Source organism: Stylophora pistillata, chromosome 8 (assembly GCF_964205215.1).
Source record: "Stylophora pistillata chromosome 8, jaStyPist1.2, whole genome shotgun sequence".
In the NCBI taxonomy this organism is placed as follows: Eukaryota; Metazoa; Cnidaria; class Anthozoa; order Scleractinia; family Pocilloporidae; genus Stylophora; species Stylophora pistillata.
The window spans coordinates 27467381-27494316 of NC_142526.1; the positions used below are offsets into that span (position 1 = coordinate 27467381).

Sequence of the window (26936 nt, forward strand, 5' to 3'; positions counted from 1 at the left end):
GCGGGGATTACAAAACGAGTTGGTTTTATGAACTGAGTTGTCAATGTGAATTGGCTACCGTAACGAATTTCTTTTCTAATATATTAAAGTTGAAGAAGGAATTTTTCCGAGAAAAAAGGACGGGTGTTTACGAGTCATTCAGTTTACAATAGATACACGTCATTAAAGGAAAGTGTTAAAAAGCGTTCAATTTTAGGCATTTTCAAAGACTTTGGAATCTTCCTTACCTTGATACCTCTATCCAATAAGAACACGTTTGGTAGCTGGCGACAACATATTCCAGTGCAAATTTGAAATAAAGCGTGATTCTACTTTTTGCTACTCTGTGGTAAATATTTTTGCTGGTTTCAAGACGCCGTTGAAACAAAGCTGAACTTTGTCAGTGTAGATCTCTCCCTTGCGCAAAATGTTTGCTTCAACCCTCGACACCCTAACATCAGTATGCATATTCTCCATACTGTGCTTCATACATTTCCTTAGATGCTGACAAGGAGAATTTGTTTAACAATCAAGAGCTTCTTTAGTTGGTGACCATTTTCTTTAATCTCACGACCTGAATGTTTGATTCAGGGATGATAATGTAAGGAAAAATTAGATGTTCAGTAGTCACTCGTTATTTAGGAGCTGGAGCTTAACTTGACTGGATAGTGGCGTTTTTTTTCTTCCTTTGGGTTTTTTTCTACATCGAGATCAAGCCCACAACAATGATGAGAAAGTGTTCAGCCATTTTGACCAAATAATTTTGGACAAAGAATGCTAGTGACATTGCATAGACGCGTGTAGAGAAAAGCGAGCTTAGAAGATTCTCGTAGGAAGGACGCGGAGAATCTCAGAAGATCTAGGTCTACCGCACGCATCTGTCTAGTTAGGGAAAGGGCCACATTTTCTGTGCTGTATGTCAGTTAGGATTATCCAAGCTGTTACTTTTAATTAACATGGATTGAGAGAGAGGGAGAGAGATAAGATTGGCTCATTTCTTCCCTCTCGACTATGAAAGATAACTTTACAGTATCAAATACGATACCTAGCCATAACAACCTAGTCTGAAGTCATCTATTTTCTTGTTTTTCCCCTGTGAGTACAAAAGGCAAGCCCATATTCCTTGCTCGTGTGGCTTATGGGAACGCAGTATTTGCTTCATGAATTCCCTTGCTAACCCTTCTAAAACCATGTGGTAGGGCCTTGTTTTATCTTTGAAGTTCACAAAGTGTGATCTGTAACGCAAGAATTCATCATCACTTGTTCACCCGTGTGGTACATGAAGCCACGCACTTGTCAAATTGTCGTTAATCCTTGTTATCTAAATATCTGTTTTCTAAGCTAGTTATGATCCCTTACATCACAGAAATACAGGATTTACTTATCGACTTATGTTGCCAACAAATTAGTTTTTCGAAGACCAATCGGTCGTGGTAATTATAAGGTGATTTAATATACTACAGCTGTACGGGCTTGGAGGATCATTAGGTAGACTGACTTGAAATAAAATCAGTACTATTAGTAATGGCATTGTTTAGCACAACACATACGGAAACATTCGATTTGTATGATTGTTCACGGAGGGGTACGGAAAGTTACATTGTCTTCATTCATGGTAAAACGACAACTTTCGAACAATTAACAATGATCCCTTCGAGAAAGGATTAGCAAAGAGTTTTCATATTATTTCCTCTTCTTAAGAGCCCTGAGAGTCATCCCTATCAAACACTTCCTATTGCTTTAATACCTACAGAGCTACAAAATATCAAAGGCTATCTTGTTCAAGTGATTATGTTTCAAACTTCAACGCATGGTAAACTTTCATCCCGAGTCATTAGTAAGCATGTACTAGCATAAAATGCGATAAAAATCTGGAAGTTGTCATTGGCGTAGAAAAAATCAACGTAAACAGCGCTCGTGTATCAACAAAGGGCACGAAACGGGAGATGTTGGATAACGTTTGACTGAGCAGTTTGTCAACAACATGGACCAAAGCCGTGCTAGAAAGAACAAACGAGAACAGAGGCGCGTGAAAATATTGCGAAATGCCTTTACGGTTTTGAAGGAACTTCTTCCGAACAACAGCGACCTGAGGACAAAAATTGAAATTTTGACGAGCGCGTCAGAGTATATAGTGGTTTTAAACCAGAAGATCAGAAACTTGCAGAGTCTGTTGAAAGAAGAACCGACAGAGCATCCACGTTCAAGCTGCAGATATGCTCAGGTAAGTTTGATTAACTTGTAGAGCTTTCAAATAACAAAACCATTTGTAAAAGTTGGTTGGATTCCAAACAACATTTGACCACCTGCGCGATAAGGGAAAGTTTCCCGTTTGAACCACACCCATTTGTGCGCTAGAGAGTTTTGCCTCAGAACTTGGCTGGATCATTTCTCGAACTTATGAAATACGCAATTCTCTCGGGGAAGCTCTAACCTATGGCCAAGTTTTAATTTGCTCTTAAATTTCTATTCCACTTAGAGGGATTTATGATGGAAACTTTGCATCGCTCCTTGTATAATTTCTTTAAAGTACAGCGTAAGAAACTTCTTTACAGGGTTACGGCAAGATTTCTTAAGCGCGTGAGAGAAAAGCTAACGTGGGAGACTTTCACAGGCAGGGCGCCGGGAAACTCAAAAGAACAAAGTTTACCGCTGGTTCGCTCATCTGTCTCGTTCGGAAAGGTACCATCTTTGCCGCGTGCAATGTGTCAGGATAATCCGAACAGTTACTTCTAACTGGCGTTGAAAGAGGAAGAGATAAGATTGACTGATTGCTTTTTCTTTTAACACCGCTTATACGGTTATGAAAAGAGTACTTTATAATGTCAAATACACCCAGCAATCTTGATGCAATAAGTTATAAAGAGGAACTAACTTGTGCGCCCACACGGCACTAAGACATGCCAAAAATTTCGTATCAAAGTTTTCTGACTCTTAAATCCCTTACCAGGATCCTCATTTGCACGACCTGAAGGCAGAAGCACTCGAAATGTCGCGCGAAGAGTTTGCATGATTAACGAAGTTCGATTTTAAGCAAATGGACATGTCGCTAAGACCATAGTTAAGTAAGCCAGTGTTCTTCGCGCGAGCTAAAATCCCCAGTACGTATATATCACATACAGTGTTCTCGTTAGAACACTATTTCTTCGGAATACAAAAATCGTTTGTAACGAATGAAGACCTAAGCAAGTTTGCATTCCGAGGTAAACTATTTCATATTTAAACTTATCAGGATCGTTCCAAATTGTAAACTTTACAAGAAATCTCTTTTAAAGGGAAGAACGTCGCTGATCTATCTTGCATGGTTGGTTCCGTGAGCTGACTGCGCCACGCCAAAACAATCCTGGCATTCGTTGAAACTAAAGCAAGTATACGTTGAAAAAAAAAGAAAGAAAATTGTAACTGCGTCAGATGAAAGGCAGACCATTGTCGTACTCACTCTGCCAATGATCTTTTCAGCGATGGGTCATTTCTTGAATATTGAACGAATTCCTACCTCTAGCGGATACATATCTGTGTAATAATTTGTTTACAGAACTTGGTGTTGTATCAAAATTGCGTCCATCAGATGATAATTCTGTCTATTCTCGGAAATCTTTTAGGGATAATGTAACAAAAATTACGAGGAGAGATAATTGTTAAACACGTCTTAGAGTTAGAGGTTAACACAGGTACTTACCACAGTCGTTGATGTTTCAATTCTTCTCCCGGAGATCTGATAAGCGGATTATAGTTACTGCAAACAAGACTGCGGATTAAGATATATAAATTACCAACTGTCATGCTGTAATTAGGGATGGAACATAGTGAATCCCAGAGGCTCTGTTTACAAATGATTGATTAAATATTTGCTATTTTGCTCTAATATTTCGAGCCCTCTTTTTATCAGGTAGCACCAGACCTAAGATATGAACCTCTCGACAGGTCGAATCTATGTAGTCATGTGTTCAATTTGTTCAGGACCGGGAAAGATAACGGATGACGTCAAAAGGTGGTGAGAACCAAAGAGCAAAGAGTGGTCAGGAGTGGCACACAAGATACAGCCGAGTTTGATGTTCTTACCACATTTTCACGTCTTCTGTGGTCTTTTATTGAAAAGATGAACAGAAAAATTGGAAAACTTTTGTTTGTACAATAAAGAGGCAAATGTTCGTCAGGTTCGTGATCTCAACGTCAGCTATTCGTTTGTCCTATCATAGATAACATGTAAGAACCGATCAAAATGTGTGTATAGTGCAGCTTATTACGACTACTGCTTTCTATGGAGGCGAAGCCATAATGCTGTCCTGTTAAGTGAGTAAGTAAGTGTGGCAATAGAATACGAACGACTTCTTAGCCTGCAACAAAGTGTGCCAAGTTTTACTCGATACTCCTCGCTCTTGGCTTTTTTACGTTTCGGAACATCCACAGTAGTTCAACTCTTGGTGAGGATTTTTTTCAAATCGGACACTAGTGGCCAATTTTGGATTTTGGACACTATAGTGGCCAATCATTTCGGATTTTGGATCCTAGTGGTTGATTTGGGATTTTGGATTTTGGACGCAAGTGGCCGAGTTTGGATTTTGGACACTGGTGGCAGATCCTGGGTTTTGGACTCTAGTAGCCGATTTGCGATTTTGGACACTGGTGGTCGGTTTTGGATATTGGACACTAGTGACCGATTTTAGGCTTTTTAGGTAATGGCTTACAATAGAGTATGAACGACCGCCTAATCCACATCGCAGTCTGCCAAGTTTTACTTGATATTCCTTGTTTCTTGCGTTTGTTTGTTTCGGAATATCTTCGAATGTCAACGGTTGGAGACAATTTCTTCGGATCGCTTCGAATGTCACTCGGAATTAGCACATGATCACATGATCACATGATCACACTATTTCGCGGAGCTACTTGCCCTTGACTGTAGCGCCAAGCTAAGAAGAAACGCTCGTTAAAGAAATGAGTTACATTTGTTTTGAGTAATTGCTAATAGTTTGATGTCTTCACCCTCTTAAGGGGGTTAGCTCTTCTTTTAATGTGTTAAGTGTTATGAAATTTGAAGCCATCGTTCCACTTCCAACAAGAAACGTTTATTATTTGCTGTCGGAGTTCTCGTTCTCTGTTCACGAAAGATTGGATGGCTTCACATTGTTTTTTTCGCAGAGGACACTAAGAAAATGTCCAAAGATTTAAGCATACTATTGCCAGCCGAGCTATCATTCCACTCGTGAAATCTTTTGTTTCGCCGCATTGTCGTTGTCGTCGCTGCCTTCTGGTTTGCGTAAGGTCTCTATTACTGTTAGGGAAAGCGGGAATGATGGTAGATCCAGTCATTCAATAAACCAGAGCAGATTTAAGTATTTCTATGATTCTAATTCATTTAGAGGCTGTAACTGAACCGTCTCCCCTCCGCTTTTCATCCTAATACACGAACAAAGGCAACAAGATACGATCAGCTTTCTCCAGCCAGTGAACTCTCAATGGACGCATGAATTAACAGCGAAAATTCTTTCTATTTCAGAGCGAACAAGAGGTCTCGTATTTACAAAGAAATCAAGACAGCTACACATTCTCGCAGGATCCTTTGGAATATGAAGGTATTTGAAAATTGTACATTATAATTAAATCGCTTAACTTTGAGTCGATAATCTCATCGTGTAAGTCATCTCTAATTTAAAAGGGTGTGTATTCTTGAACAAAGACCAAAGACGCGCCTAAACGGAGGAAGAATCGTATCTAATTCAACAACACAATTCGATCTAAAATACAAAAAAAACTACGTTGGCACTCAGCCTTACAATTATTCAAAACAAACAGAAAATTGACTTTAACAAAACCCGAAAACTAACTGCGAACCTACTTCTTGACTGCCTCCGTAATTGAGGTACATTGTGGCAAACGGACAGAAAAAACTTCATCAAACAACTGGTCAGTAAACATGACTGCGTACGCGCAACATTGAACGTAAAAAATGCGCGCGTTAAACTAAACAATAGATTATACTGTCGAATGTTTAGCGAAATAGGGTGCATAGGGAACTTAATAAAAATGCCAGAAAGGAAAAGCATCTATTTGTACATTCAGAGTAAACAATGAAGAGAAAACTTCACAAGGTGGAGCATAAGTTTAATTTGAACTTTTTTTCGCTCACACAGGTCGTTACGAATATCAATTTGTCTCTGAATACGAATGCGAATGCTTCACTGAAAGAGTGGATTGACAGTGTTACGGGAAAGCAGAGCGACAACTGCAAGCAGAAAACTTCATGGCAGTTAGTAGTGATAGCTCCTTCACGTAAGGGTGAAGGACTGAAATACTATGTAATTATAAATGCTGATTAAAAATATATTACCTGTAGGTACCCACCTCTTTCAATGTTGGGTAGCCCTAACGTGTTTAACTTGTTTCTTTTTCACGATTTTATTCGTGATTAATGTATGATACAATGTTGTGACGCAAACAACAAAGTTTTTAAACAGAAGCATGATACCTAGGAGTTCGAAATTTATGACTACGATGCTCATAAACGAATATACGTGCTGCAGTTTTGTTACCTGCACCAAAGGCCTCTCAAAAAAGCTCTCCATTGCTGTTAAGTCTTTGAGAGCATGATTTACTTCGGCGAAATACTTATCATGGTCAAGTGTATGTAATTAATCTCGAGAGGATTCTCCTCACCATTTGCGTTTGTAGAGAAAATACAACATTTTTGACAAAAGTGAGGTGGGTGTGTTTTGTCTACGTGTAGCTGCCTGCAGACTGCATGTATGTAGCAATTATTTAACATTATACTGTAAGAGAAAATAGCCCGCTGACCTACTTTTACGTGTCGTTGTACTTATGATGTTAACTCGACTTTAAATAGAAGCATTAGTCCTACACAGGGTCGCCTTCCGATCCCCTTCGATGGATTCCTAACGGCCGACGAAAGAGAGGCTTCTCCAAAGTAACTTGGAGGAAAACCGTAGAATCAGAAATGAAGGACAGAGCTTGGCTATGGGGGTTGCTTGACCGACTGGCAACCGACAGAAATCAATGGTGTTCTCTGGCCGAGACCTTATCTACATGGACGCACGAAGAGGCCGTAACTTACTAACCAAACAGAAGCACAGTTTGAACTTTGCAAGGCCCCTTTCCTTGCAACTCCGTTTAGCGTGCAAATAAAGGGTTGATCGAAAAAGCAATAATGGACAGGAAGAGTATATGAACTTGTTTTTCATAGACGAAGGATATGAAGGTTTTTAGTTTTTTTTCTTCTTTTTGACAGCCCCTCTTCAAATTGTCATCGCTTTTCCTCTTGCACTTTGACGTTTCGGTAATTAAGTTGCTTTTTTTTGTTTTCAAGTCGTTAAATAATCTAAGCCAGTCCTGCAGTTAAGATCCTTTATCATTAAAACCTGCCTCGAACTATGCTCTTTGCTCGTCTACACAATCTCTTTTGTGTTCATTCCACGGGTCAACTGCTCCACACTTGGTGATCGCGCTTTCGCTCATACTATTTCTGTCTTAACGGAACTCAGCGCTACCGCTACCAATCAGATCCTGTAGCAGCCTAGCTACTTTTAAGAAACAAATCAAAACATTTCTTTTTAGGAAAGCGTTCAGTACTAGTTGATAATACTTAATCTAATGTTAAGCGCTTTTGAATTTTAAACAGTTTTTAGCGCTATATTAACTGTTTTTTTTTATAACGATTGATAGCAAAAGGAAAGGCACACTACGCACGCCAAATTTGAAACAAGAATAGTATCGACAAGCACAATTCGAATGGTATACTGTCAACTCTGACTCGAAGTACCCGGCTTGGTTAATTCGGTCAATCTGTTTTCATCTCCCTTGATGCGCCGAGGGCACAATGAAAGTAGAATCTGCTCATAGCCTCGGCGGTAATTTCCATTGCTCAGCCCGTAGATAAACTGGTTCAAAAAGCTGTTGATAAACGCTGAGAGGGATCTTCAGACAAACTGGCCCCAAATAAGAAAACACTTATGTTACGTTGGACAACTATATTTTTATGCACATAGAGTAACAATTTCTCGAAAGAAGAAGAAAGTTTGTTTTTTAAAGTATATTAAGAGACCGTTTGAAGCGATCGATTGTAACGATCACGTACGCGTAAACACATGAAAGTGACAATTTTGTAATCCAGCCATAACATTTGAAGTTGCTGTTTACGCGATCGTTACAATCGATCGCTACAAATGTAAGTCTCGGCCTCGTAATGTACTACGGAAAACAATCTTTTCTCTTCTTTCAAGAAATTCTTAGTTTATGAGCGTAAAAGTATCTTTGTCCAATGTAGCATAAGTGTTTTCATATGGGGGCCAGTTGTCTGAAGATCGGGGTGTCACGTTTACGGATACGAACTCTAATCCTTTTTACTTATGTAACTCTTCCGTTTTTAGCACAAAGACACTAAGAAACTTTCAATGACTTTCTATTAAATTTGTTAGCGCGCTTTGTTTCATTTCTATTCCGTGACTAGCGAATATCCGCTCGAAGCTAGCTACACAAAGCACTGTTCATTTCTATTTCCCCTACGTCAAAGTGTACGATCTAAATTCGCCTTCTATTAGCAAGTAGTTCATTTGCGAGGAGTCACTGTAGCGAAAGCAATACGGAGCCGAACGGAGTTTAGGAGTTCTCTACCCCGGAGTCAAGATCCGATGTAAGTTACGCTTGTAATATTCCTCATTTTTATCTTTTCTAGTTTCGTAGTCTTTCGGTTTCCCTTATATCGAACCTTCATGTATCCGTTCTATAGTTTTTACCGCCTGTGCTGTACAAAGACTGCCAGCTTAAGTGAATAAAGAGTTTGATGCTGTTACTTGTCTAAAGTTCAACACTGTGGTTATACTAGCGAACTCCGGTGCACAACACCACGTGTCTGCGGCATCGGGAACGCGACACGGGGGCTAGTTGTCTGAAGATCGGGGACGAGTTGTCTGGGGCTAATTGTCCAGGGGGCGAGTTGTGTGACATTCGGCTGTAAACCCATAAGGTAGGTGTAGTGTTGAGTACCCTGTCGCCAAGTGCTTTGCACTGGAAGTATTACGTCTGCTGGGCCCGTCTCTTTCGGGTGTGATAATCCCTTAGTTAATCTCATTTAATCTCATTAAATATGTCATGAGCCGACTAGCTCAAGTTATCAAAAACAATAAGATAATTTTTTTCAGTACAGCCAAACCGGTGGAAGGGGGAAGTTTTATAGTTCTGTTAAGCACGAAGTTTGCTTCTGAAGTTGCTCCGAATGTTTTATTAATCCTTTTGAACTTTCGTAAAACAGATGCAGTCTCACTTCGTCTATCAACTTTCCTTTTTCTTGCCGGCGTTAGATATGCTTTTCGCGATTCGATTGCACCTATTATATTTATTTAAAGGAACAATTTTTAAAAGACAGAAAATGTCCCTCTTTCAATAACGTGGTGGAATAAAATAATTACGCAAAGGTATTACTATGATACTTTTTGGTGGGAAATATTTTATTTTTACCAGCACTGCTATGCCTAATTTTGTCGATAAACGGAGAAAATTGCTCAGATTGTTAGACGACATTTCAGCTTTTTGGAAGCCATTGCCAAGAAACTGAATGTGCCACAGGGCTACACCCAATTACGAAAGATATTTTCTCCCTTCCAGCAGTCATTAGCAAGCCGTTTTGTCCTCTCAAAATCGGATGTAGTTCACACAACAAAAATTGATAAAAAATGTTTTACAATTATCCTGTTGTCAATAGGTTCTCATTGACGTAAGCTAGGTCATAAACTTTCTCTCGTGATGGGGAAGAAGTTGTCCTTCATTTTAAAATCGCTGAGATTTTCATACTAAACTTTGAGTGAAACAACTATAGGAAAATTTATTACTTGAGGTGGGAAATCCGCATTTAATTGCACGCGAAAAGCGATACGCGACGCGATGAGAGCGATATCGGTTTTTAAGTGCAATTTAACGCGGAATTCACGAGTCAAGTAGTGGATTTTCCTTGAATCACATATTTGAATAAAAACAAGAAAAAGAAGAAAACAGTATTACTTATTATTATTAAATTATTATTAAATTTAAATTTATACCGCGCAGTTTCTATAAAAATATTCAACTGCGCCTTACAATAAATATTAAATAAAATAGAAGTTCAAAATAACAATTCTAAAATTCCATAATAAATAAATAAATAAATAAATAAAATAATTCATCATTAATGCAATTTAATCATAACAACTATAGTAACTAATTAAACGCCCTATTAAATAAAAAAGTTTTAGGTCTAATTTTAAAAATATCTAAGCTGGAAATAGATCCTATTGTGGTAGGAAGCAGATTCCAAAGTTTAGGGGCGGCACAACTAAACGATCTATCTGCCAGGGTCTTCATGGATATTATTTTCGGGAAAGTTAATAAAGCTGCGGAGTCATCGTTGCGCCTTAAATTATACCTAGACGGCGGCAAGAGAGATATTAAATGGCGCAAGTAATCGGGCGCCATACCATGCAATACCTTAAATGTAAGAAGAATTATTTTATATTCGATACGATAACAAACAGGCAGCCAATATAATTCGCGAAGTAGAGGTGTGATGTGGCACGACTTCGGAGCATAATAAACCAAACGAGCACTAGCATTCATAACACGCTGCAGTTTAGACAACTGATATTTCGGTAACCCATACAGAAGGCTGTTACAATAATCAAGTCTACTTGTTATAAACGCATGAACTAGTGTTTCGGTGCTACTTCTGGATAAGTACTTCCTAATATGTCTGATATTATAAAGATAATAAAATGCACTGCTGCAGGTTTTGGTAATATGTACATCCATATCCAAATGCGGGTCAAACCATGTGCCCAGATTACAGACTGATGAAGAAAGACTAATATTATAATCTCCGACTCTAACGCCATCGATAGACACCTTTGTGAGCTGCTTCCGTGCTTCCGTGAGCTGCTTCCTGCTTCCTTTGTGAGCTGCTTCCGTACTTATAGTTGTTATGCCTGATACGTAAATTCGACACCGCCTCCCGGTTAACTCGATGGATAGAGCGCTGGACTGTTATGCGGGAGGTCGAGGGTTCGAGTCCCGACCGGACCAACACTCAGGGTCTTAAAATAATTGAGAAGAATTTGCTACCTTTCTATAACATCAAGAAATGGTTAGATATTCTAGTCTTCTCGGATAGGGACGAATAAATGGAGGTCCCGTATCCTGTAGGGTTAGGGGTAGGAGATGTTAATTTCCCACGCACGACATTACTGCGTGATGGATGTCCTCCCCTGGGGTGGAATGGGTGGGTTTACTGGGCCCGCAGTAATTTGCGCAAGCTGTTGCGGTGTCCCTGCCGGTCGGCGAAACTTAGATAAATAAACAATATCACTTAGTCTCGCTAAACACCTCGCATCGTTAACCGATCAGAAGGTGAGATTTTATGCAATGATGCGACTCTATCTGAAATTGGGTCTGCTGACTTGGAAAACACTACACCTAAAATTTAACAACAGCAATCGTACGAGAGAAAACATCTAGGCTAGGTCTCTCTGACGGCTTATCTCTGGTTGACATTTAACCTATTCTCGGAACCTCTCACAAAAACCCAACAAAGACGATATCGCCTTAAGAATTCTTCCCAATGAAAAAATGTCACTGGCAACGCTGTAGAGCCGTTCACTAACAACCTCAGGGGCTAAATAGCTTTTTCCTTCGCATTTCATAACGGTGCCGTCTCTGCGGTACAACGGAGCAGATGAAATCTTGAGGCTCTTTCCAAAGTCAACAAGAACTGGGCTGAATTCCCCAGAGGCTGAGGGCCGTTCTAGTACAACATTGTTTCCTTTAATGTCGTTATGAAGGTATCCTCTAGAGTGCATGTGGTCTAAAGCACTGCATATCTTTTCAAATATAGAAATGTAGTTTGGTTAAGTAACTGCGATGTTATCGGCCGCTTGATGCAGAGTTACACTTTCTTGCTGAACACCATGAAATTGGGTCACAAGGCATAATGGTGAGGCCTTTGTAACAACACCAAAAATACGTATGATGCACGATCCTCGCAGTAGAGAGCGCCATTTATGCAATAGCGAAAATCAGACCTGAAAAAAATGAGGCCTGTACGGGATTCGAACCGCTGACCTCTACGATACTAGTACAGCGCTCTACCGATTGGTAAAGCCAACTGGGAGCAGGCCGTTAAGTTGATCAACTTAACGACCTGCTCCCAGTTGGCCTGCTCCCAGTTGGCCTGCTCTCTTTAATTTTAATAACGTTTCTTTTCTTTATAACTCACTCGCTATCAAATTGTTAAGTTCAAGGAGGATTTTCCCGTAATTAAACAGTTTAACTACGGGAAGACCTCAGGCACAGTTTTCCCCAATACGGACCGAACTATGTTAGTGAATAACATTTTTATTTTTTTCTAACACATAAAAAAATGATTGCCAAAACAACCCGAATGATTTAGGGCTACAATTACGAGTTTAATTACGGGAAAATCCCCCTTGAATTTAACAATTTGATAGCGAGTGAATTAAAGAGAAAGCTTTCACCGAAACACTTTTATTTGTAAAGGTAATTAAAAGGCTTCCGAGCAAATTTTGAAACATTTTTTTTAGAAGTAACTGTCAGGAACTAACACCTGTCAATTGAAGGGAAAGAAGCACACGCTTTTGAAGAACAGCAGTACTGGTGTGACAAACACACATGAGTTCAATGATCATGCGACGATTTTCTCGTGAAAAGAAAAACAGTTAGAGATCTTACAGAAAGTATTTTTTTATTTCCAACGACGATTAATCTTCGAAGATTTACCTCTGTTCCGTTTTAAAATGTCACGGAAAGTCAAATCGTAAGTGAATGCAAATATGTGTTTTTGAGTTGTCAGTCTGCTTGTTTGCTATCTGTAATGGCGTGTGTAAATCGGTTTTTCTTCCACCGAAAAGCTGAAGTCAATGAGACTCTTTCTACCTAGACACAAGGAGATTTAATGCGACTTTTATTCATCGAATTCCTGCGTTTCCGCCGTGAAATTTACGACGAAAGTGTATTTTAGGATCTTGAACTGGTGCTGAATAAAATTCTTTCTTAGCCTAAACTTATAAATTCGTTTGTATCTGGTGCATGTCAAACCCATTTGTAGCTTAAAGGTCAAACAGCGATTGTCACTCACTAAATTGGCTCGCCATTAAGTCTTGTGATCGCCTTCGTATGAAATTGCTTTTGTTGTTCTTGTTGTTGTTAAGTCCGCGTTTTAGTAGTCACCGTTTTACTAGTCCGCGTTTTACTAGTCTGCGTTTTACTAGTCCGCGTTTTACCAGTCCGCGTTTTACTAGTCAGCGTTTTACTAGTCCGCGTTTTACTAGTCCGCGTTTTACTAGTCCGCGTTTTACTAGTCCGCGTTTTACTAGTCCGCGTTTTACTAGTCCGCGTTTTACTAGTCCTCGTTTTACTAGTCCACGTTTTACTAGTCCTCGCTTTACTAGTCCTCGTCTTACCAGTCTAGTCCAGTCCAGTCTAGTCCAGTCCAGTCTAGTCCAGTCCAGTCTAGTCCAGTCCAGTCTAGTCCTCGAAATACGATATGCCCGGAGGGATACTTCAGTCCAAGCCCTTTGTGTCTTCTCATGATAACGCCTCTATTTCATGCAAAATGTTCCTGTAGCGCGCTTTCTTGATAGCGGATTAAACCATCAAGTTGTGTATCTTGTTTGATTTCGGCCATCGAACAACACAGTGTTTACGATCGAACCTCTCCGGTAGAAATGACTCAAGTGAGCCCACTGCCGGTGCAACCTGCAACCGAAATACAGCTCCAAGATATCGACGATTTCTCGCACATTACCCTTCATCAGGTAAAAATATGTATTTGAAATTTTACTCCCTTTCAGCTTAATTAATGGGGTGTTTGTCTGTAGAATGAAACATTTACTCTCTTTCAGCTCACTAAACCCATATAAAAAAGCTGTGTTCCAAACTCCTGAATTGCGCGTTCCCGAGTTTGTTCGTATTAAAGCGCGTGCTTGCTTGTGGAATAAATTTTAAAGCTTTCTTGAGCGGAACAGAAATACGTACATCATTCGTAACACTAATCACTGTCGAGCTATAATGTTCCCTACAACATTAAGTCACATCAGTACATTTTGTTTGATTGTTTTTGGGATAGTCGAAGAATTAATTATTTAAAATATTTAACGTTATTTGTAAACAATGGATGAAACCTCAGATAAACTTGACGAGCAATAAAAATTTCAACTCTTTCCGCCTAAGTTTTGTCGAAGCGTAATCTCATGCTGAATGAAAAGGAAGTGATCCATGTTATTATTAATTATTCTCTGTCGAAGAAAGAGCGGTAAACACAGTGATTGTCATAATACAACTATTCACGGAAACGTTTTAACGTACCAAGCCGTCGAGTGTTATGTTTCTATGGTTCGTACAAGCTTTAAAAGTATTGAATTTTAGCAGTCGTCTTGAAAAGTCCTTCAATTGGGTTGCCCTTGAAAAGTTCTTGATTTCTTTATTGGGTCTTGAAAAAGTCCTGGAAATTTAGGACTTCATGTACGCTATCACTTTTCATAAATAAAAGATTTTGCTAAGGAAAATTTGTCCATTTAACGACTTTTCAATTACTAAAATGACTAGCGAAAATGTTGGTATAGAACGTAAACGCGTCAATGAAGCAAAGTGTTGATCTTTATGCAGTAGGCTACTGATGTGGGGTTGTCCGCCACGTGCTTTTGATTTCAGGGCAACGTGGTTGATGGTGCGTGAACCTGTTGCGTTAATTTGCAATTTAAATAAACGATGGGCAAAGTGCAAAGCGGTCAAATATCTAGTGACTTTAGTGGTTCTAAAGAATTACGGTCAAGTCGCCGATGGTTCAACTCGCAAAGGCCAACTCGCCGACGTTTAAAATCTAGTAGAGACGTAGGTGAGTTGATGTTCAACCCAGTACAACTTATTAGAAGTCAAACATATAGAAAAGTAAACGATCTTTAGTAATAAAGCAATTTTTTTTTCTTCCAACAAAGTTTATGGCGAACAAAGAAAGGTAAACATCACCAATGACTGATGAAGCAATTTTCTTTCTTCCAACAAAGTTTATTTGGGCCGGATTTGTGGATCAGCGGATTGAATTGAATTGGTTCAAATTGAGGGCTTTGCTGTCTTAGCAAAATAGCTGTCGAGTGCTTTTCATGGTTTGTTAACATGGAGAGTTATGGAGACTAAGACTTCGGAACAAGTTGATGCCATCCATGACAATTTGGAATTACTAAAATCGCCGGAGGAAGGGCGGGATCACTCGATAAAAATTTGCATTTGAACGCGAGGACTTTATTTACAAGGATTTCTCTTGCTTACATCTAATAACAAACCTTTCAATTTTTTTTTGCCTCGGAACGATATATCACAGAAGGCATTTTATAGACCTCAAGTTTTTTGACTGATTGAAATTAAAGGTATGTGGCAGTGACTTCCATTTTTTTTTTTTCGGTCAGAAAAGTACAATTGTTTTGTTCGCAATATTTATGGTTGTATTAATTAATCGAATTAAACAATCGGCCAAAAATTTTACTGTTCCCAAGGGTTGTTGTTTTCATCAGTACGTTAACAATAGTAGTGATTCACAGTATTAGGTTTGTACTTTAAATAAGTATATTTAAGTTCACTCGAAAGATGAGTATAAACTGTAACAAGCTTATCGTTGATGCGCGGCCAGTACTTCAAATCTGACCGACACTCGATGCCAAAACTCAACCTCGTTCCCTGGATATGCCACCACATTACTTTACGCCAACTAAAAACTGCAAGCTATTTTGCATTTTCTTGCACAGGAAAAATCAAACAGAATTTCTGATTCTGGCCCTTAATGGTCAGAATAATAACTAGGACTTTGTCTCTGACGAAGGAACGGCAATAAGCACAATTTTAACCTACGAGCAGGTTGTTGTTTAGTCTCGTCATGCCATGTTGGAGAGAGAGATAGCGTTGCGTGACAAGTTCAAATTAGGGCTGTGGAGGGGACTGCAGGAAGCGTTGTACCAATGCAGTTTATTTTTGCCAACAATTATTCAGACACCAGCATCAGTTATATAGTGTCCCATTTCAACCTACGTATCCAAAAAAATAACTCCTGCATGCGTAGCATGCCTATGTTTATATTTGCAGATGACACAAATTTGTTCTTCAATCACCATGATGTAATGACCCTACATAAAACTATGAATCAAGAACTCAAAAAAGTAACAGCTTGGCTAACTGCAATTAAGTTGTCTTTAAATATTAATAAAACAAATTTCATAATATTTAAAAGTAATAGGAAAAAGCTAAAACACAAAGCAAATATCATTATTTTAATGAACATACTATAGACCAAGTGAAGTACACAAAATTTTTGGGAATATACATTGATGAAGAAATCTCTTGGAAGTACCACATTAACCATATTGCTAATAACATCTCAAAGATGACAGGCATAATGGCCAAGGCAAGACATCACTTATCCCCTAAAACATTGCTAACTTTATATCATACTATGATTTACCCCTACTTGAATTATTGTAACATCATTTGGGGGAGTACTTATCCGACTTGACTTCTCTCTATCTTCAAGATACAGAAGAAAATTGTAAGGATCATAACCTTCTCAAATTATAATGAAGATACAAGACCTTTGTTTGAGTCCTTAGAAATACTAAAAATCTATGAACTAAACACATACCTGACAGCAGTTTTCATGTATTCATATTACCACGACAAGCTTCCGGTATTTTTTAATAACTTTTTTATTACCAATGATAACTTACATTCTTACAATACACGAATAGTGTCACAGATACATATTAAATTTAATAGAACAAATTATGGTAAATTTTCTATGAGATATAGGGGAGCTATTGTATGGAAAAGTCTACTGAGTGAGATTAGAAACATAAATTCTTACAATCTTTTAAAAAAATCGTGAAAACTCTATGTTTAAAAAAATTATTTGTATTAGATGTATTTGAGTTTCTATCAGTATGATGAGTACTATCAATCCAGGTATTTTCCACGGACGGGCACTATCCATCCGGGTATTTACCGCGGGCGGGCACTATGGGCTGATAGTGTCTCTCCACTTATGAACACTATCGCGTCACGTGATCGATTTAAACCAATAAGAACCGGAGAAAATTTAGTGGTGAACTATAAGGGCTGATAGCGTCTCTCCACGGATGAACACTATCGCGTCACATGATCGATTTAAACCAATAAGAATCGGAGAAAATTTAGTGGTGAACTATAACATGTAGTATGTATTATGTGATGTAGTGAACTATTGAAGGCGAATAAAGAAAGGGAGTGTAACAGCTTCAGACGCGAACGAGGCATTGTGTGACAACAACACCGTAAAGACTCATCACGTCAATCGGTCGAACTTTTTAAAGAAAACTTGGCTTTCTAGGGAAGATATTTGTTAAAAAACAATTCTTTTTACTTCCAACAAAGTTTATAAGGATCTCAAGGCGAATAAAACAGGATCAACATCGGCAATGACTATGAAAGCTTCAGATATGGGGGCCCAAACTGGTCAAAATGAGGTTAATAATTATTTTCGTATTTTAAATAATTATATGTACTTGAAAAGATAATTTTTCGTGGTGGAAAATTTAATTATATGTAGTGTTCATTATAATTATTTTTATCTAATTGTTGTATTTATTTTTACGAGTGTGTCAATTATTTATTTCTCTTTGACAATTAATTAAGGCAAATCCCACAATGCAGTGCGCAGGATTAAAAGTCCCATCAGCCATTGCATACCACCTTTTCAAAATGGCGGAAGAGGGTCGGAAGGACAAGAAGGACGAAGAGATAAAAAAAATCGCAGAATCTGCAATTGAAAACATAACAAAAATTGCAAATATCGTCCAAGGACGGGCTACAACGTCTAACGCTTTGTCAGAGCTGCAAAGAAGATTTCCAACAACTTCAGGACGGACAGCAGCAAGCTCGATCAACACAGGCACAAACAGAGCACGTGCTTTTCGCAGTCGATCTACACCATATTCCAATCGCAATCCTGGGCGACCACACGGCTCATCTACTGTAACTAAAGATGTTATTGTTATAGAGTATGGAAAAGATAGAATTCCGAGCAAATCGGAAAAAGTTGAGCTTGAAAAGTCTGGAAGGATTATTTGTGGATTTGAACTCTCTCGTGAGTGGACGGCTGTTCAACTGGAAAAAAAGTTATCTTATCTTTTAAAAGGCTCAAGCATGGACGGATTTTCTTTTGAAATAATGAAAAACTGTTCAGGTACTTTAGTAAAGCCAAACATTCCACTTGGAAAGAGAATAGACTCAAAACTACTATTGAAGTCCATTGCTCCATCTGGAGGTATATACATTCGCTTGCTAGCTGATTTGCCAAGCGACAACGATGATGACTTTCTTTCATTATCCTCATTTGAATCTCCAACCACTAGAAGTATTACAAGTCTCAATAGCACTCAATCTTTGAACCCCTCTGCAACATCTACAAGCGCTATAACAGCAAGTGCATCACCAGCTGCTAACATAACAACATCTACTGCTAATGCAAGCATTGCAGAGGTGGATCTTACTGATGAAAAACCAGAAATCAGTAATGCTTCAAAAGAGCAAGATGCTGTTCCAGTGCATACTTATCAGGCAAATCCAGTTGAATGTCCTTTTAACATAGACTCAATCATCGACTCAGCCAAGAATCAAGATCTGTTGGAACCAGTAGAGGTATTAAGGTTTTTACAAGAACATATCATTCAAGGTAGAAAGCTGGATATAGTTTCTGTAGAAGAACCTACTGATGGAGAGACCAACTTTATTAATGTAAACAGGGACACAGCTCTTATTTCAACTTTCAGTGAACTAGAGTTTATAGAGAATTACAGGTTTACATTCAAGGTGGGATTTACTGGTGAAGATGTCGTAGATCTTGGAGGACCAAGGAGAGAATGGTTAAGAATAGTGTGCAGAGAAATCAAGGAAAAGTATTTTGACCGAGGACTATGACGATATCTTGCTAAAGATTATTTTAATGTTGGAATCATGTTGGCTTTAACCCTGCTACAAAATGGTCCCATGCCTGCATTTATTGAAGAGGAAATACTAAATGATGTCTTAACATCTAGTCCACAAAGCAGTAATCCTTGCATTGCTGAAGTGCAAGCTGGGCTAGAAAAGCTAGGCATGCTGTCAGCACTACAGAAGCTGCCTATGCTCCACTATCTCTTGAGACCAAACAGTCAACACCCAATTACTGTGCCAAAGTTGCTGGGATTGCTTAAGCCAAAATACAGTGAGCAAGGAAGCAATGCTCTGAAACATGAGAAAGAACTTTATCAACTTTTTGTGAGGTTTCTTAGAGAAGTTGCTAGTGGTCTTAGGTCATGTGGAAATGAAAAACTTCAGCTGAGCCATATTTTGACTTTTGTAACAGGTTCAGCTGAAGAGCCTATTCTTGGGTTTGCATTGGATCCATCAATAGAGTTTGTAAAGACTGATCTTGGAGATGGATTTACACCAACAGCCCACACGTGCAGTAACATTTTGAGTATTCCTGTGGCTTCAAGTGTCAACCCTTTGCCAAGTCAGGAGAAGTTATTTGAAATTTATGACCTTGCATTCTCCCAATCATATTTCGGTAGTATGTAAGTATGTCCTGTTATTTCAGTAGTGCTCAAATGCCTACCAGTGTGTTTGCAAGGACTGTTTATTATTGTTGCAGTTGGTGTTATAGTAACATATTTACATATTTATTATTGTTGCAGTTCATAGTTAACCTAGTAATTTTGGTTGTTTTGTCAATGACTTTTTAGAAGTATATTTGGCTCAATAATGATAGAGTGTCTTTACATAATCTACATATAAACTTTTGTGTCATTGATGTGTAGAGAGCATAGAGGTTTATACAACAAAAATTAACACAAAACAAGTAATGTATGATTATCACTTACATCACAGCTCTTTTGGCATGTTTGTTACAGTTCAATGTTCTTATTGTTGGCATAAGACTTGCTACAAATAATTGGTCAAGTTAAGTAGAGTGGATGCTAAAAAATGTGTATCAAAATATAACATTTAGTTTTACGTTTGTCTTCCAGTTTTCTAACTTGTAAAATATTTGGAAGGTTTGGGTTTTTATTACCCAAGTGATGTTGGCATCCACTGTATTTTAACAACCTTTATTTTGTTTCAATTCTTAATGCATTAAAAATTGAAACTTTATTTTGTGGAGAAATAAAATTTGTTTGAGATTGCTTTTGCCTCTTTTTTGTCCATGGGAATGGATTATGAGAATAGATTGATAATGCCTTTCTATAAGGTAACCATTTCACAAATGGGACTAATGATTACACATAAACTTAAATATTGATTGAGACTATATACTTTTGGTTTTGGGCTTCCTGTGGTAACAAAAAAAGATGACTTTACCACAGAAGCCCAAAAACCACCAAACCTAAAATATCTAAGTAAAAGAACATCTGCTCTGTAGGTTAACGCTATGAAGTCAGCCATTGAACTCACATTGTCCAAAGCTATATTGAATAACTAAATAAATGTTTGCTGGGTGGGTGGAGAAAAGTTGCATGAAATTTCAAGTATTGTTTGTCGTCCATGTCTTTCTTATAAGAACCTGTTTAAATACATGTTCTTATTCATGATATTTTACTATACAAAATTAAAGATTGCACCACAGAAATTAAGTGAGGAGTCAAAACCATGTTATAATAATGTATGCTATGGGCTAGAGCTCATTAAAGAATAGACAAACTGAACACAATGGTTGTAAATGTCTATACCACAGTTATTGTCATCTTGCAATGGGCATGGCAAACAATTAAGATGACCATCTGACAAATTTACTGATGGCGGAACAATATTCACTTGATAGTCTTCATCTTCCACTAAATATCCATTTTCTGGATCCAAACCAAACTCATCAATCTCTGAAGGTGATAAGGCTGTGTGCCCTGAATGCATATTTTCTAGCATCCCTCTCTCCCACATCTGTAAAGGTGACTGGTTTTTCTCAGTAGAAACAGGATGGTGGTTCATTTGGTCAACAAATTCTTTCAATGACTTATTTATTCTAGCTAGATATACATAGTGGAGACAAAATAGATGTACATCATCAAGAATGTTAAGAAGTCCCTCTTCTTCCATTGTTTCGAATATTCTTGAATAGAATGCCAGAACCCCAGAATATATATCACGATGAGTTCTCTCCACCCTTGAATTGTGAACTGAAGATCCTGTTATTATACTTCCTCTGCTTTCACCTCGGTTTTGAATCATGTATTGTCCAACATAATAGTTCTCCATTCCATAATCAGATCGTACACGAGATGGAAGGCCCCATTGTTCAACCCCTTTTTCAAACAAAGACAAGACTGTGTCTGCTTTATTGTTATTGCAACAGCAAACATATATAAGCAGCCTTGTTTTACCATCTATACACACATGAGTTACAAGTTTATATCTAATAAGCTTATGACCAGAGTCAATGTGCCAAAGACTATTGGGAGTTGGTACCCAGTATTTTCTGCGATGTATTGTCATTCGCCATCTCAGACTTGTACCTACGGGGTCTAACCTGTGTAAGCAATCTGTTACTCGCCACCTTTGGACATGTAGGCCTCTACTTCGTAGTGCACCAATAAAACGCCTTCGGCCTATATTTGGAGTAACAGGGCCCTCATTTGCGTTGCCAGTGATACTTAAGTATATTTGGTCTAGCTCATCATCTGTTATATTTGAAAATCCTTCAAATACATCTCCAAGTCCAAACTCTCTGCGCCTTCTTTGAATTGTAGAAATACTAACTTGAAGCATGTTGGCTATCTGTGTCCAGGAAAAAAATAATGATCGTAAGTGTTCAAGCTGTTCTTTAGTGATGTCGTATTTCTTCCTTCCGAGTCCAGAAACATGAGGAACAAATGGGGCTGAATAACTATCCTCGTTACTTTCATTCGACTGCATTGTCGCATCTCTAAGAATTAGAACTATACTCCCAATGTCATTACTTAAATTAGTCAACGGTTCTTTCAGAGTTTCTCCTGGAAGGCCTGTGGGATTGGGGTCGCCTCGTTCGATGTCACGTTGCAACAAAGACAAAGTACCATTAGCTTCAATCAACTGCTGACGAACTTCAACCAATTCTTCATTTGTAATTTGTATATCAGAGCTAAGAAAAATCTTCAATATCCCCTTTAAATTCTGCAGAAAACTAGAAAATCCACTTTCATTTCTCTCTCGTAACACTCTCCTTCTGTTCGCCATTTTGAAATGCCTATAAGCTGGTTTGCAATGGCTGATGGGACTTTTAATCCTGCGCACTGCATTGTGGGATTTGCCTTAATTAATTGTCAAAGAGAAATAAATAATTGACACACTCGTAAAAATAAATACAACAATTAGATAAAAATAATTATAATGAACACTACATATAATTAAATTTTCCACCACGAAAAATTATCTTTTCAAGTACATATAATTATTTAAAATACGAAAATAATTATTAACCTCATTTTGACCAGTTTGGGCCCCCATATTCAGACGCGAACGAATTAATTAATGTGACAACAACACCGTAATGACTCATCATGTGAATCGGTCAGATTTTTTTTAAGAAGACTTGGCTTTCAAGACAACATCATCAGTAAAAAGCAATTATTTTTATTTCCAACAAAGTTTATAAAGATCTCAAGGCGAATAAAGCAGAGTGAACATCACCAATGAACAAAAAAGCTGTAGACGCGAATGAGCTGTTGTGTGACAACAACACCGTGGAGACTCATCTAAACGCTTTTTCATCTAAGTCTGTTCATCTAATTGTTCAGTCTTTTCTCGAAGTAAATAAATAACTTTATAAAGGCTAGATAAGGCTATATAAAGAACTTAGTTAAGTCCGATCCGAGCCGTTGCCATTTTGGCGGTTCCGATAGTTTTAGTCACCAATCCTCGTTTACGAATTCAGTGCCGTAAATTACGATAAATACACAGAGAAGATGCTTATTTGTGGTCATTTTTGGCTTAGTTTTACTTCTTCATCATGTTGGACTATGTTGTTGGTTATGTTGAACACTTAGGGATGTTTACACTTAGTTGTCTATTAAGCCTAATAGACGCTTGACAACAAGCCTAATATTCCCATTTCTTTTGCGCGAAATAATTAAATGGCAAGTCTTTATTTTTGTCGCTATTTAATAAAATGTATCGCGTTACAACTTCATTTAAAACAGTGTGATAATTTTGACGAAAAGACGTGATATTGGACAAATGGACCTTAGACTGTAGACGAAAAGACTTAGACGAAAAGACTCTTGGACGAAAAGACCGGATACCATGTCAATCGGTCAGATTTTTTAAGAAAACTTGGCTTACTAGACAAGATCTTTAATAAAAAAAATTATTTTTATTTGCTATAAAGTTTATAACGATCTTAAGGCGAATAAAGCAAAGTGAATATCGCCAATGGGCAAAAAAGCTGTAGACGCGAACGAGTTATTGTGTGACAACCACAGCAACCACGCGGAACCACATCTTTTTTTTTAACTTTAAAGAATTATTCATGATCGAGAACGTTCGATTTACGATAAGATTTCACGTATTATAAAGATCAGGTAAACTCACTGAACAATTCCTTGAACTTTTTGGCCGGACTTTGAACTTTTTTGCACCTTAAAGATGTGAAATTTTCATTTTATCCTATTGTTTTGATTGTACGCGGTTATTTTGACCGAACACACAATGTCACTTGCAGGGTTTGAATACTAAGTCAATCATTTTTGCACATGATGCGCGCGCTTTAATTTCTTCGGCATACTGATTATGATAAGCTACTCCGTATTTTTTCATGTACGTTATTAATACATAATCACATAATTTTTCTCGTGCAATTTGGAATAAACAAGCACTTGTAAATTTTTACAAAGACCACAAATTGCACAAACCAGTATGTGATGCTGAACCCCCCAACAGCCAAACAATAATATTGGTATTCCTCTTATTGTTCTCTCTATACACTTCTTATGAGAAATTATTTATTTGTTTGTTTGTTTTTTTTTTTAATTAAGATCTTCTTAAGTTGGCAATTATTTTCTTTATCCTCAAGACTTTAATGTTTGACCCAGCAGTGATTCTATTGGCTGAGATAAATTAGATACTAGTCACTCAACTCAGTTTTCTGCTAATATTAATTGTGTCATGGTTGTTACAATTGTGAAAAGTCCTTGAAATATAGGATTTTTTATGCACCCTATCGCTTTTTGTGATAAATTGAATGATTAAAAGAGAAATTTGTCCATGAACGACTTCTGAATTACAAAAAATGAGCAGTGAAAATGCTGGTACAAAACGTGAACACCTACATGAATCAAAATTGAGATCTTTGCCTCGACTTCAGGCAGTCCCAGCCCTCAGAGTGCAAGCAGTCAAATGGCCAGTTACTTAATCGGTTTTAAATGCCATGGTCTCATCAACTAAGGCTGAACTATTTGAAAATTGTAAATGACTTAGCTGTGTGCTGAAAGTAAAAAAGGCAAGGAGTTTCAGTGAAGCTGTATGAACCATGCACGGTGTTATTCATTTCTTTTTTTTGGAGGATTTAAGACTGGACTGCAAATATACACATGGAAGAAAAAGTTAAAATTTTGTTTTTGAGTATTTCTCTGCTTACACAACTTTAATTCATTGATCACCTCTCACCCAATGTTTTCTTGCTACAGTTTTTAGAACAAAATTAAAACACTTAGTATATAATGTTGAGGTGTGTACATCTGTTTGTTGTAGTTCTACAAAGTTTTTCAAGACCACTTTGTGTTGCATTTACCATTTTGGTATGAAACAAAACAAGCTTGTACATGAAATGCCTTGCCTGCAAGTAGAAAAAAGTAGGTTTGCAGTGCATACATGTGTGGCTTGTGACATTGAGATACTTTTTAGTGTTCAGTGTCTTATTGAGTTTCCATTAGAAGATCTAATAACTGATTACGGTTAGATAGTTTTCAATATTGTTCCTGTTCATCAATAAAACAAGATAACTAGCATACAATAGTCTTGAAATGTTCATTTTCAAGATGAGGGTTATAATGGCCAAACTTTGTTATGGAGGTCTCATTTTGACAACAAAGGTTACACATGTAACCTGAGGATTTTAGAGACTAAAAAAAACGTCAGCATCATCTCCCATGGTGACCTGATAGACTCAGTTATGGTGTAATCTCCATTAGAAGCCATTGGGAGCTTGATTTGGTTTGAATTTATGACTTGAATATTGGGCAATTAATACATGCACACAAAGTAACAAAATGCTTAGAATAAGTTTCTATTGTCTATTAGGGCACAAAGTTCTATTTTCAGTTGGTTGGGAGAAAAACATATACTATCATTATTGTATTTGGGTTTTGTGGGGCTGTATTTTTAATAAAGAACACAGAACAATTTAGTCAAAAGGAAGGTGGATATGGGGTTGCAAATGGAAGAATCTAGAGAAAAAAGATAGGTACGGAAAAAGATCAGAATACAAGCAATATTTTGATGAATTATATGTTGAGTAATACTCTGAAGTAACATTACATTAACACTGCTAATAATCTTTAACCCAACAAGATTTACAATTTGACCTGAAGGCTTTATTTAACAGAAAGTTCAATAGAGATAGAGTGTCACCATAATAGATTTCAGGAACAGTACATGTGTGTCATATGATTTCAAGTACCAGAATCTTTCAAGTTTTTTAATATTGATATTGTTATTTCATGCCAGTGTGTTTTCAAAATTCAATTGTGAAGTTTGTCAACTCTACAACCTGTCTGGGTGTTACGATTGATAACAAACTCTCCTGGCATTCCCAAGTAGACGTTAAAGCTTTTTCCAAAAAAAAATTAGTGCTTTAAGGAGAATGTCATATTTACCTAAGTTGACTCTAGAAGAAACATATTTTAAAACAATTATACCTAGCATTACTTATGGAATATCAGTTTGGGGAAACTGTTCCCAATCATTACTAGTTTAGATCATATTCATTCTCGTGCATGTCATATAATTAATCGTCTCCCTTCTTCACAAGAAAGTAGCTCATATTTGTTTCAGTGTAATTGCCAGGCTTCCTATTAATTATTTATATAAAAGACGTGTATTACTTAAGATGCATCAAATTTTTGTAGGGGCGAAACAAATCGTACCACTCAGAGTTATCCACTTAAAACATACCGAGCGACTTTGTTCATTTGGTTTCCACTTCACCATCCTCCTTTTTGACCAGTTTCGGCTCCGATTTCTTTTTTTTCTTTTTTTTTTCTTTTTGATAGATTTATTTAAAGCATTTTCTTACTTTTACATATAAAATAGGAATTAAAAAAGAATAACTAAAATAACAAAAAAGACAACTAGACACACGCACACACACCCGTAAAGATAGAATACACACATACACACACACACACACACACACACACACACACACACACACAAAGTGGGCAACTATCAGACCTTTGTAGTTCACCACTAAATTTTCTCAGATTCTTATTGGTTTAAATTGATCACGTGACGCGACAGTGTTCATCCGTGGAGAGACACTATCAGCCCATAGTGCCCCTCCGCGGAAAATACCTGGTTGGATAGTGCTCGTCCGCGGAAAATTTTGAATGGTTTGACGGCCGCCAAGTTAGGCAGATCGGAAAAACAGTGACTTTTCAATTCTGACAGGTATAACGTATTATTCAGCCAATGTACGGTTGCGAATTATTGACATTTGTGACGGGCTGTACGCATGAATAAATATTTGATTGATCTGCATTTAGTGGGTTTTGACTAGTTTTCCACTAGCGCGCGGAAGAAAATTCAGTGGTGAATAATAAAGACGGTAGAGTACTTATGTCTCGGGACTATTTAAACAATAGAGTGTTTCTGTCGAGGAACTAACCGCGCGGTCAAAAGATCCTTTGAAGCCTCATTAAAATAAAAACGTATTCAGC

At 37.7% G+C, this 26936-nt stretch overlaps 2 protein-coding genes across 2 annotated transcripts in view; both read left to right on the forward strand.

The window, feature by feature from the left end:
- Nucleotides 1-1882: 1882 nt before the first annotated feature.
- Nucleotides 1883-7032, forward strand: LOC111322649 (uncharacterized). Its single transcript, XM_088731984.1, has 3 exons — nt 1883-2203; nt 5477-5552; nt 6111-7032. Exons 1-3 carry the CDS (start codon nt 1964-1966, stop codon nt 6173-6175), a joined length of 381 nt encoding a protein of 126 aa, XP_088588110.1. The 5' UTR covers nt 1883-1963; the 3' UTR covers nt 6176-7032.
- Nucleotides 7033-11789: 4757 nt separating this feature from the next.
- LOC111322655 (transient receptor potential cation channel subfamily A member 1 homolog) overlaps nt 11790-26936 on the forward strand; it is a 56769-nt gene continuing 41622 nt past the window's right edge. Inside the window, 2 exon segments of the mRNA XM_088731527.1 lie at nt 11790-11795; nt 13614-13787. Of these exon segments, the coding sequence (XP_088587653.1) occupies nt 11790-11795; nt 13614-13787 (180 nt within the window).